Source organism: Eretmochelys imbricata, chromosome 26, assembly GCF_965152235.1.
Source record: "Eretmochelys imbricata isolate rEreImb1 chromosome 26, rEreImb1.hap1, whole genome shotgun sequence".
In the NCBI taxonomy this organism is placed as follows: domain Eukaryota; kingdom Metazoa; phylum Chordata; order Testudines; family Cheloniidae; genus Eretmochelys; species Eretmochelys imbricata.
Genome location: NC_135597.1, coordinates 5554477 through 5567012, shown reverse-complemented (window position 1 = coordinate 5567012; position 12536 = coordinate 5554477). Strand labels below are relative to the sequence as shown.

Below are 12536 nucleotides of genomic sequence, written 5' to 3'. Positions count from 1 at the left end.
AAGGGCGCGGAAAAGCTCTCGGATTTGAGTGGGGAGTGATGCTACCCCCCGTACCCTGGCTATCCCCAGCCCGTGGAGCTATGCCCCAGGAGCAGCTGGCACTGCCCTCTTACCCCTCCCCATGGAGGGGGCCCCAGGGTCACTGGGGTGTCGGGGGTGACCCTGCGCCTCCAGGGCAGGGGGCCAGGGTGGCCACGTGTCCCTCTGGAGGCCGCCCCAGAAGACTGCGACCCTTTTGGGCACGCGGCCCCTTTAAGGAGCAGCTCCGCCTCTCGGCCGTGGGCAGCCTGAATGACAGCGATCCCGCCCAATGGAAGGTGAGCGTGGTGTCTCGGCCGGCCAATGGGAGCGGAAAGCTGCCAGCCTCTTCCGGGGTGTGGGGGGGAAGGGAGCTGAAACGGCCAGGGAAAGACGAGTAAGTTTGGGGGGGTCTTGACCCCGCCCCCAGGGGCCCCTCCCCCCGGCCACCACCCCCCCAGTTCCAGCCTTCCCCTCCCGGCCCCCTCCCTCTGCCCCCCAGCTCCAGTCCCCTCCAGTTCACCCAGCTCCTGCCCCCCAACCCCCAGAGACCCCTTCCTCTGCCCCCCAACTCCAGCCTCCCCAGCCCCCGGGGGCCCCTCCCTCTGCCCCCCAGCTCCAGCCTCCCCTCCCAGCCCGCCCAGCCACCGGGGGCCCCTCCCTCTGCCCCCCAGCTCCAGTCCCCTCCAGTTCACCCAGCTCCTGGGGGCCCCTCCATGCCCCCCAACCCCCAGAGACCCCTTCCTCTGCCCCCCAACTCCAGCCTCCCCAGCCCCCGGGGGTTCCTCCCTCTGCCCCCCAGCTCCAGCCTCCCAGTCCCCTCCAGTTCACCCAGCTCCTGCCCCCCAACCCCCAGAGACCCCTTCCTCTGCCCCCCAACTCCAGCCTCCCCTCCCAGCCTGCCTAGCCCCCGGGGGCCCCTCCCTCTGCCCCCCAGCTCCAACCCACCCAGCTCCTGGGGGCCCCTCCCTCTGTCTCTCAGCCCCCCTCCATGCTCCCCAACCCCCAGGGACCCCTCCCTCTGCCCCCCAACTCCAGCCTCCCCTCCCAGCCTGCCCTGCCCCCGGGGGCCCCTCCCTCTGCCCCCCAGCTCCAGCCCACCCAGCTCCTGGGGCCCCTCCCTCTGTCTCCCAGCCCCCCTCCATGCTCCCCAACCTCCAGGGACTCCTCCCTCTGCCCCCCAACTCCAGCCTCGCCTCCCCCCCACCAGCCCGCCCAGCCCCCGGGAGCCCCTCCCTCTGCCTCCCAGCCCTCCCCCCAAGTCCCCTCAGCTCCCAGGGGGCCCCTCCTTCTGCCCCCCAGGTCCCAGTTTCCCAGTTCTCAGCGTGTCCCCCCTCCCCTATGCCACACTCTGACCCCTCTCCCACTCTCAGGGGTGCCCCCTTTTTCTTGCGCACCCCAAAGAGAGGTGTCAGTGCAGAGGGTTGGGGATATTTTGGGAGCAAACCTCCTGTGGGCTGAAGCGTTTGCGTTTCAGCCTCACTGCCGCTTTCCACCAATAACCCGCCTTCCCTGGGACTGGGGAGGCACAGCTGAATATTTGGGTGTGGGGAGAGATCTGCCCTTCTGAAGCTCCCCCCCCACACACACGCACACATCCCGCTCTCTGTGTCCCTCTGGTCCCCCAGCCCCGCTTTCTGGGCCTCTCGGGTCACCCTGCTCCCCTGGCACCACAGCCCTCTGGTGCCCTCCTGTCGCTGCGCCTTGTGCCACTGAGCCGTTGTGGGGTTTGCTGTGTTGCAGCCATGGCCTGTGGTGCTCTGGCGGAGGAGCTGGATGCCGTGCTGAGCGGGAGGGGTTGGGAGGTGCAGGAGAGGTACGACTCTGCCCCTGTGCCCGCTCACCCTGTCAGAGTGCGGAAGACCGCCTGCTACATCGTCTTGGCTGTCCTGCTTAACGACCAGGTGAGGGGTCCCTGGAGCACTGGCTGGGGGAATCAGAGTGATGGCTGGGGGGTTTCCTATGGTGCCCATCACCATGGCATCCAGTCACTGCAGGGTGAGCATCCACAGTCCAGAAAGCGCTGAGCACTCAACGCTATGCTCTGAACATCAGGCTCCTTCAAGCTTTCGTAGTTTGGGTCCCCAGAATGACTGGCCACTCTTGAAAACTGTGACCTGTGTTTTAAAATTAATTAGCGCTAGTATGATCCTCTTAACAGCTTTGTTTGAAAGCACTTTTACAAAGGGGGGGTAGTCTCTCCATGTTACCTTTAGGGAAACTGAGTCATGCACAGACGAGAGATGACTTGCCCAATATCACAGTGGGTCAGTAGCAGAAGGTGGAATGAGACCCAACTTCCTTATCTGTGTTACTAATAACACAGTTAAATCTCCTTTAACAACCAAGGCAGGTCTACACTAGAAACTTTTGCCAGCATAGCAACATCAGCTAGAGGCGTGTGGTGTTTTTGTTTTGTTTTGTTTTGTTTTTGCCAGGGTGGATTGATTTAAATCAGTCAGCAGGGAACCTCAATTTAACAGATAAGTTTTAATCTGGTTTTGCCTATGTATGTTTTAGTTACTTTCCTAACAAAGGTTGATTCTCATTGGTTGGTAGTGATGAAAACACTGATTTGCAATTAAATAAATCTTTAAGTAAACTTGTTTCTTTTTGCTAACCAGGAGAATACCATATTTAAACAGTTTTATCGCTTAACATACATTTTATTTAAATTCTTAATTTTTACATTTTTTATTTAGAAAGTGGTGAATGATGTGGCATTTCTTATACAGTAGAACCTCTGAGTTATGAACACCTTGGGAATGGAGGTTGTTCATAACTCTGAAATGTTTGTAACGCTGAACAAAACGTTATGATTGTTCTTTCAAAAGTTTACAACTGAACACTGACTTAATACAGCTTTGAAACTTTACGATGAAGATGAAAAATGCTGCTTTTAACCATCTTGATCTAAATGAAACAAGCACAGAGTTTCCTTACTTTGTCAAATCCTTTTTTAAAATTTTTCTTTTTAGTAATTTACTTTTAACATTGTACTGTTCTGTATTTGCTTTTTTTTCCCCTGTCTCGCTGCTGATTGCATACCTCAAGTTCCAAATGAGGTGTGTAGGTGACCTGTCAGTTCATAACTCTGAGGTTCTACTGTACTAGACAGTGTTTCTCAACAACTGGTCCATGAACTTGTGCCAGTCCCCGAGATCTCCCTGACACAGTTTAGGGAGGCAGCAAGCCGGTCCCTGGCATCAAAAAGGTTGAAAAACACTTTCCTAGAGGATTTAATTTTGTTACTTGTGATTTGTGTCAACCTCCATTTGGATGGAAATTGGAATTCAAGTGAAAATGCACAAAAAACATTTTAAAATTGTTTTTTGTTAGTTAAATAAAACTCCCTCAAATGAGTTGGGAATGGGAACAGGAAAAAAAGTTTATCAAAACAAGTTTTGTATTTCAAACCAACTGGTTTACGAAACAAAGGAAGTATCTGTTGTTAGTAAACTGAAGTGACTTTTTCTGGTCCATGTCCTTCAAAACTTTAGAACTTATCGCTCTCATCCTTATGCCTAGTGTTTATTTGTAGGGGGGGGGGGAGACAAACATTCATACTTTTACCACTCCTGGTTGGTTTCTTAAGTTTGAACTGAACTAATTGAAATGAAATATTCTCTCTGTACCTGCTTTAGTCAATGATTTACTTAATAAAAGGCTAAGCTGTGAAAGGCTGTCAAAAGCTGGGTTAGCATGTCCGCAAACTCTGGTTGCAGGTGCTTCGTCAGTGACTTCCACTGTTTCAGTGGTTTGACTTTACTTTAAACCATGGCAGCAAACTTGTAATACCCAATACCGTTTTTAATTTAATGTAAATGATTTTAGTAGAGCAGAGTAAGAGTAGGCCTTTATCATAGGCTAACGTCATTTTATAATTAAAAAGAAAAATGTATTTAATTTAAAATCTCATTTAAATAAAACTTTCTTTTATTTTTCTAAATCAATTTTTATTCACCCTGGTTTCTTTGCAGCATGTCTCTGCTGACAAAAGGCCTTGTGTAAATGCAGTTATACTAGCAAAAAAGATACTTTTGCCAGGAGAGCTTCTTTTGCTGACAGCAAAAGCATGAAGTATACCAGCAAAACCCCTTTTTGCCAGTATAATCTGCATCTCCGCTCGGGGGGTTTGCTGGCATAGCTCTACTGGCAACACCTAATGTCCTGTTTCTAAGGCCCTGATGTGCATTCCCATTGGTGCTGTGCAAACAACACATAATAATGTTGCACCTGGTTTGGACTTGGTTTCTAGCCATTCTGGTTGTCATGTGCGAATCTGAAGGGTTTGATGGCAGATGTTCTGTAGGGGAAAGTATCTGTGTGTTTTAAAAACTGTTTTCATTATCATTTAAAAAAACAAACAAACTCAACCTAAACATTCCTTTATCTTCCTTTTCCAAAGCCTAAGGGCTGGGCTGGGCAGTGTAGGGTAGACTGAGAGCAGAAAAAACTGGAAGGTGGGCTCTCTCTGGCTGTGGAGTACTCTCCCAAAGGAAGGGGTAGCAGTCATATTGCCTGGGCCATTTTAAACTTAGAAATACACAATAGTGAACGGTGTGGAGGAACTCGGTGGTTCCTAACTGATCTCATGTTAGGGAGGACACCCCTTAGGTTCCCATGGAAACTGGTGGGACCCACACCTCCTGGGACACTGAAAACTGGACTGGAGAATTGGCCTGTAGGGAGGAGTCTTGCGGAAGCCCTAAGTTTTGTTGTAGCTGGGAACAAGGTCCTGTGATCCGAACAGGGCTGGTCCCTGCCCATTGGGATGGCTCTATGTTGTGTGACCTGGGATTTTTTTTCCTCTCTCCTAGAACGAGGTGCTGATGATGCAGGAGGCCAAGCATGAGTGCTATGGGACGTGGTACCTGCCTGCCGGGAGGATGGAGCCCAACGAGACCATCCTGGAGGCCATGAAGAGGGAGGTGAAGGAGGAGACGGGGCTGGAGTGTGAGCCTCTCACCCTGCTGGCAGTGGAAGAGAGAGGCTCCATCTGGATTCGTTACGTCTTCCTCGCTCGGCCAACTGGTGCTTCCCCCTTACTCCTACCCCCGCCCAGTGGGGGTTGGGGACTAAAATGTGTGGGGATTGCGAGGGACACTGCAGGCAGCAAGCTCCGCCCTGGGCATGGGGCAGAGGAGCCTCCTGGAGCTAGCCAAAGGAGGAGTGTCGATGTGGGGCTGTGTCCAGCTTGCTGGCTCCAGTTCTGAGCAGAAAGAAAAGGGAAGGCGCTCAGAGGAGCTTCTCTTCCTACTGCACCCTCCCCCCTATGGCATCTTATGCTGGGCTTGCACCATAACTTCCCGCTGAGCCCAAACTGCTTCTGGCGCAGGAGGGGTTAGAACTGGCTGGGGGGCTGTGTGTGGAGAGCCAGGACTGGAATAGCAGAGGGAGCTGCAGCTTATGTGGCTGCACTGACAGAACTGTAGAGGTAGCGTGCATGGCAGGGTCCTTGCATCCACTCCATCCTTTCACGAGCACTCCCAGCCGTCTTAGCTGTGGAGCGGGAGGTGTCCATGTTTCCCAGCTCTGGCCATGGTGCTACGGCCTATTGTAGGGATGATGAAGGGAAAACCAAGGATGTTTTATACCCTCAAATCCTCATTCCTTCCCTGGAAAAGAGCCCCAGCTGCCTCCTTAACTGCTTGATTCCTCCCTCCCCCTCCTCTAGCACCCAGTGATCTGCAGAAATGTAACATCCCCGCCAACCCCTTCCGTGCCCCAGGCACTGCTGCCCAGGCTGCTCTGAGTGCTACACAGACACACTCTGTTTTCTGCCTAGGCGGGACCTTGAAGGCACCCCATGATGCAGATGCTGAATCCCTCCAAGCCAGGTGGTGGGACAGAGAATCTCCTGCCCTTCCTCTGCGAGCTCGGGATATCCTGCCCCTTATGGACCTTGCTGTGCGATACCGAGACAGCCCATCCTACCCCATGACCTTGCCGGAGGAGATGCCCTGTGCCTTGATCTGCCAGAGGCTCCTGGCTACGTTCACCAATGATGCCGGTGACTTGTGGGTGCTGCTGAGTGCTGTAGGGGCCCCACACCTGCCGGTGTGTGCCCGCACCACCTCCCCCTGCAAAATCCAAAACAGCATCCAGGCAGCAGCCTGCAGCCTGCTGAAGGAATGCTGCCTGCTACCGCAAGTGACTGTCCGGGCCCACGGGGTTCTGGGGCTGCAGCACCTGGGCAAGAATGCAGGGAAATCTGACGGTGTTTGCTTCAACGTGCTGCTGACTGTTACGCAGGGTGACCAGAGCACCCAGGAGACGCCACCAGAGCTGCAGGGTGCGAGCTTCCAGTGGTGGAAGATCAAGGAGAGCAACTTGAGAAGCAGAATCCTCCAGAGGCTCAGCTCGTCAGCCGTTGTCCCAATTCACAGCTACTGACACAGGTAAGCAATGCTGGCTGAGCCCCGCTCTAAGGCTGGTCTGCTCCCCTCTTCACTGATGGGGGAACTGGGACTGGCTGGCCTAAGTCCACAAAGCAAATTGGTGGCAAAGCTGAGAATAGAACCCAGGAGTCCTGCTCCCAGTCCTGGGTTCATTTACTGGGACCTGCTGGGTGGCCTCTTTCACTGACGTACTAGTGTGATAGGTGTCAGTAGCGAACCCTGTAATAATTCCAGGTGAGCCCTTGCTAAAGCCTGTTGAGCTACACCATTACCGTGGATGGAGAGGGTGTCGCGGTGCCGGGTGAGCTGATGCTTAAATATTGCCTTCTCGCTCTTCTCCCACAGGGTCTCATTGAAGCTTGGATTCAGAGACCTTTCCCTGGGCATGGGACACGCTTCACCCCGTTACGGCCATTGGCTGTCCCCACGCAGCCATCCCGAGGATGATGCATGGCTTCACCGCAGGGCACGTCCTACTCAGCCGCTGCCAACCACAGACCCATTTCCCCAGCATGGTTATGGAAGGGTGAGTGGAACCCCCTCACTACATCCAGCGGAGGGGGGTACGCAGCACCACGATGGGGGGGTGACTTTTCGGGACTTGACCTGACGTGACCTTTGGGCAGACTGCAGCTCCTAAAGCTGAAGTTCCAGCGTCCGGGGCTCTTCCCTTTCATGGTACCGCATGTCCTCAACGCGGGATGTAGAGAGCTGGCCAAGGCAGCTTGTTTACAGCTGGAGCTTGGAAATAAAAAGGGCCGTTTCTCTGTAGTGTTGAATGTTGTTCCTTGCTGGGATTAAAGCAGGGCTGTGTTTGGAAGCATAATGCAAAGTTTATTAGACATGGCAAATGTGCTGTGGAGAATGAGTCAGTCAGGCCCGCTGGGCTCGGTTGGAAGGCAGCAGTACATTCCTGTTTCTTTTGCTCCCTGCTCTGGGGATGGGGCTAAGAACAAGGTGCCCTCTCATGCAAAGTACTTTATGTACAGCCAAGCCTCATACCCCAGGAAGACTGATAGCATTCCCATGTTAGGTTGGGGAAACTAAGGCACAAAGAAGGAAGTGACTTGCTTAAACCTCACACACCTGGTCAGTGGCAGTCCTGGGAATAAAACTCAGGAGTTCCACCTCTTGGTCCTGAGTGTGTCTGCTAGGACCTGGATGGAGCCTGAAGTTTGCTGGACTCTGTAGAGCTTTTAGCTTCACAGTTGGGCAAGCTGCTCTCATTTTTTATAGGGAACCAGAGACCTCCCTCTGCTGCATGACCTGAAAGGGGGTTGGACTGTCACAGTTCATGTGAAATGAGGCACTATGGGAGGTGGGAGCAGCCCTGTGCAGGAGCAAATGTGCCAGCAGCTCTATGGTCAACTTGAGGTTTTGCTCAGAACCGTGATGTACATGTCTTTGTAAAGCATGTGCACATCTTGAGAGAAGCCCTCATGCCACAGGGGATGGCAGGTTCTGCTGGTCTCCAAAACATGCCTTGAAAGCCATGGCCCTGGTTCCACTTACTGCCTGAGCCCTGCTGAGGCACTGAGAACCGCACTCTGCCTAGCAATGTAGGAGTGGTTAGCTTTCTCACCCCAAACTCCCATTCAGCTGCAGAAAGCACAGGGCCTTCCAGCTGCCTTAGCAGTTCCACAGGGGAGGGCTAGAGAGAGACTGAGCATGCCCCAGCCAGTGCCTGTGATCCGTGTGCTGCTGCTAGGCCATGAGTTTCTCCGCCATTGCAGGGGGATGCTTCCTCCTTTGTTGTACACCAGAGCTGGGCAAAGCAATTGGTTCAGTTCATTGCCACCTCTGACAAACTGTTTCAGGTTGAACCAAAAATTAAGTTTTTTTTTGATGAAATTGAAAAGTTGGAAATAAAGCCAATGGGGGGGCTGGATGAAACATTTTTAAGCATTTATCATTTTTAATTAAATTAATGGAAATTTTGAAAATGAAAAGTTGTTTCAAATTAAAACGTTTTAAAATTCCCCCAAACTTTGAAAGTTTTTTCAACTGAAACAATTGGGTGAAATCAACACATTCACTGAATCCTGCATTATTTTTTTTCCCCAACAAAAAAAAAGTCCTGCTTGAAAGATTTCGCCCAGCTCTCCTCCAGAGGGTCATTCCTGGGCAGGCGAATGCATTTCTCCTCCTCCTCTGGTGCTGTTCTTGAGTCCCTTCTAGTGTTGTTTACTGTGAAATTTCTGAGCAAGTAGCTTCACTGACCCAGAGTTTTGTGCCTGATGCCAATATTCATATTAAGCCTGAAAGCTAAACGTGTTGAGAATGCTAGGGAAGGCGAATGAGCATCAGAGGACTCTGGAATGGATAACTGGGTAGGATGGCTGCTTTTCAAAGGGAAATCACTGTGATTGGGAGCTGCTGGCTCAGTCAGCACCCTTGAAAACCAGGTCACAGAGGTAGGTGTCTGCATACGAAGGTAGGTTCCCTGTTTCCAAAAATCTCAGTTGCTGTGTTCCAGATGCAACTCCAATTGGACTCCATTCCCAAGTTGAGAGGGAAATGGGCTGCCATGTAAAGTATGCAGGCCGGGGCACCCAGCGATGTGTGGGTGTCCAGTCTGAGCCACATTAGAGGGGCCTGATTGGCCCTTCAAGGGGTGTGGGTGCCCCAAATCACTGGTCCACTCTGCAAATCTTAGCTATAGGCCCTTTCAGTTTGGAATCTGCCCTGCTCTTTAATACATGTGTATCTCATTAAAATCAGGCCAAGCCCCACCTATACTCAGTATAGGGTCTGCGTGTGCTACTGCCACCCGATTCTGCACTCTAACCTTGTGCCAGGGATTCACATTCTCCCCTGCGCCCCCCCCCCTTTTTTTTACAGCAGTTGTTTAAACCTGCCTCGCCCAAAGCAGGGAGGCTGCTTTGGGGGTCAGTCAGCAACAACAAAATGTGTAGTGGCAGTATCCCCCCTATGTACCACAAAAGAGTGCGTCTGCCCCGTGCTTACATGTGTTTGTATTTCAGCCCTGCTACAGGCCAGGAAGCGTTTTAATGTAAGGACCGTAATACGCTTCCACGGGTGGGTAAGTACTAGCACTGTTTTACAGAGAGGGAAATGGAGGACAGAGGCAGTGACTTGTCAAGTCAGTGGCAGAGCTGTGAATAGAAGCCAGCTCCCTCTAACTGAGATGCTAGCTCGTTAAAAAGATATTGTGCTAGGAGAGGTTTGTAAAGGGAAAAGGAGCCCAATGATTCAAGTTTATCAAGACATCACTTTATTGCCACAGGAAGAGTTAAGTTACTTGTACATATGTACAGACAAACGGCACACATTTTACGGTTGGTTGTGTTACACACCATACGTTTAAAAGTGCACAGTTCTGAAAAGGTGGTACTGTAACATTTGCCAGTTCATTGTACCCACTTACCACATGCAGCTGCCATAAATATAACACCAAAACCCAGATTTACCAAGCAGCCAGCTCTACACACCTTTGTGCATGGTTGATAAGAGGCAATACAAGACAAAAAGCCCCTCTGTAGATAATTCTTATAGCATATTTGGCTATACTGCATCACTTAATGTCTTTGAAGGCCAATGATCTCCTGATTTTCTAGGACAAACAGCTTTTTCTGTTAAGCTCTATCAGGCAAGGAACTGTCTTCCTCAATAACATTAAATAGTGCCCCTAAGCAGCCACCCTGCACTTAATACCAATGTCAAGAACCCAGTTGGGGTGAGATTTGCCAGGCTTACAAGCTGCCCCGACAGCATGTTATTAATCAGATGTATTATGGTAGTGCTTAGGGATCAACCAAGAGTGGGGCCCCATTGTACTAGGCACTGCCCAAATACAGTAATTTGTATCTACTCTGGTTGGCTGACAGCTCTAGTTACCAGAGACCTTTTGCTGCATTGTGATGAAGTGTTTGTTACATTCCAAAGTGCACAAAGGGAGATGCTGGGATTCTGCAGGGTGTGTGAATATCTATCAATAGAGACACAGCCCTGTTAAATGGCATAGTATTGCTGGTATAAAAAGACTATTGCTAACTTCATTCCCATAGCACTTTACAAATTCATCCTTGCTACCCAGGAAAGCAGCGGGCGAGATCCTCAGCTGGTGTAGGTCTATGAAGCCTGACATCAGGTAAGAATCTGGCCCATTATAGGGAAACACCGGGGAAATGTGAGAACTCAGCTGATGCTGGGCTCCTGGCTTCTCAAGGGGCTGCTCTCCAGGATCTGTGAGGGAAGCCTCCTGCTCTCTAGAGGTAGCTCTGAGTTTCCTTTCACAACGGGGCAGGTTGCTTTGCAAGGCTTTGCTTCACTCTCAGTCCTGCTGAACTAAAGCAAAGCGCCTTCCCACCTCCAGGAAGACAGGGCAGAGCTGCACCTGTCTGAGGGCTGCTGTCCCATTTTCTGATCAGCCAGAGCCGAGGCGCTGTAAGCGTGATGGACCGCAGCGCTGCCTCCAAAGGTTTGCTGAGGACAAGGAGCAACCTGTCATGTCTCGGCTGCCTGGCAGACCCACAGTGGCTCTTGTCAGACCATATGGAAAGCATCAACTGGAGCCAGTTCAAAGTCAGAATGAACTTTTCCTCCTTGCCCCAGGGCCCCTGTCGCTATCGAGCAAGAGCATCAGACTAAATGAAAGCTTGTTTAACAGAAAGCCCCCTGACAGCAGCGCATAGGGCCCAGTGGGACTCGTCTGTCACACAGCCACATTAATCATGCCTGCCTTGCTTTGCTCAGGATCCCCAAACATGTGAAAACCAATGGAGTAAGCCTCAGGACCTGTCTGGGAGGTAGGTCCAGTCACTTCTTTATCCCTCTCTTACAGCTGGGGTTGGGAACATGCTTTTTACCCCAAAACAACCCAGCAGCCCTTTTGGACTGCAGGGGAAGAGGGAAGGTCTGGGAGCGAGGCTGGCCACTCGCCCAGCAAGGTGTCGTAAGTGCCATGGCTGGAGTCTGACTGCAGGCTTCCAGGTCCAGCAAAGCACCAGCTGGAGACATTGCACTTTGATTAAAGGCCTGAAGAAGAGTCTTATGACCACCCTGCTAGGAAAGCTGGGGTTGGCTCCCTTGTCTGTCCCTGTGTTCATTACGTGGAGGAGGCTGGATGGATTCCACCTGGGAATCTACCCTTCCAGAAACAAGGCCAGTAGGCCTCTGTAGTGGGGTGATTTAGCACCCACTTTTGCAATGTGCTGGACCCTTCCTTCACCTACAGTTACCAAGAAGTCTATTCTGGGCCCACTGCCAGGACACCAGAACGGTGCACTCCTACTGTAATGGGCCCTATGTAGATCTCTGTTCCACAGGGCTTTAGACACTGCCCTGATCTCTTTCCCTTGTGCTAGCCCTAGGCACTTGGAAGAGGAGCTATAAAAATCTTGCAGCATGGATTGTGGGTGCTGATCACTCTGATCCTAAGAGGCAGAAGATAGAAATGGTGGAGGGCTCTCAATGCACCTAGTCGTGCTTTCCCAGCCAGCTTTGAGAGTTGAACACTGAACATGTTCTTTCCACCAATGACTTGAGCAAACCATTGGTTTTGGAAGGTAGGAAGCAGAGTCCCTTTCCCCCAGAAAGAGAAGCGTCAAACCTGAGTGAGATGTTGAGGCTGTCTCGAGGAGTCGCCCTCTGTTGTGATGCTGCAGAGTCCTGGTTCCCTGCTGCTCTGTGGAGAGGGGCTGGTTGATAGTTTGAGTGTGGTAAGCTGTGTGCAGGGGGGAGTCAGATGTTCTCTGGAGGCCAGTGATACAGGAAGGTCTCTGCTAAGGCGGATGGGGAGTGGTGCTACCTTCCCCCGAGCTATGGAGCACTAATCTCCCCCTTCCAGCAGTGCCTGCTGGCATTGCACTTGGATCTTCTCTCCAGGAAGCAGGTGAGGAGAGCCGGAGGCTAGGCTCATGCAGGGCCCTCGGGGGGGAACTTCACAAAGGCAATAGCTGCCAGTTCCTTACAAAACTCCTCCAGCACCACCACTCCCTGGAAGAGGGTCATGTGATCCATCCTACAAGGGAACCAAAGCAAATGCTGAGTGCTCTGCACAGGTGGGAGAAGCTAGCTCCCTTGCCTGGAGATCAGAATGTTCCACCACCCCATGCAGAAGGGGAAGGGTGGGAGCCAGTGCCCCAGCCCATCTCA

At 51.8% G+C, this 12536-nt stretch overlaps 2 protein-coding genes across 4 annotated transcripts in view; one reads left to right on the top strand and one right to left on the bottom strand.

Annotated features, from left to right (window-relative positions):
* Nucleotides 1–371: 371 nt before the first annotated feature.
* NUDT18 (nudix hydrolase 18) overlaps nt 372–12536 on the top strand; it is a 23543-nt gene continuing 11378 nt past the window's right edge. Inside the window, exons 1-5 of one of the 2 annotated variants that reach the window (XR_013344589.1) lie at nt 372–415; nt 1762–1922; nt 4839–5052; nt 5807–6419; nt 6765–6945. Coding sequence is in view for 1 of the 2 variants with exons in the window: in XM_077805929.1 (XP_077662055.1) it covers nt 1764–1922; nt 4839–5052; nt 5807–6414 (981 nt within the window). In the remaining variant the exon portion in view is untranslated. Of the gene's footprint in view, nt 416–1761; nt 1923–4838; nt 5053–5806; nt 6420–6764; nt 8295–12536 lie in introns of those variants that run through there. The other variant, XM_077805929.1, reaches the window with a different exon arrangement.
* The window catches only part of FHIP2B (FHF complex subunit HOOK interacting protein 2B), a 19409-nt gene continuing 16504 nt past the window's right edge, over nt 9632–12536 (bottom strand). For both annotated transcript variants that reach the window (XM_077805927.1, XM_077805928.1), the window contains exon 17: nt 9632–12402. In XM_077805927.1, coding sequence (XP_077662053.1) covers nt 12297–12402 — 106 coding nt within the window. In that variant the 3' untranslated portion in view covers nt 9632–12296. The remainder of the gene's footprint in view (nt 12403–12536) is intronic.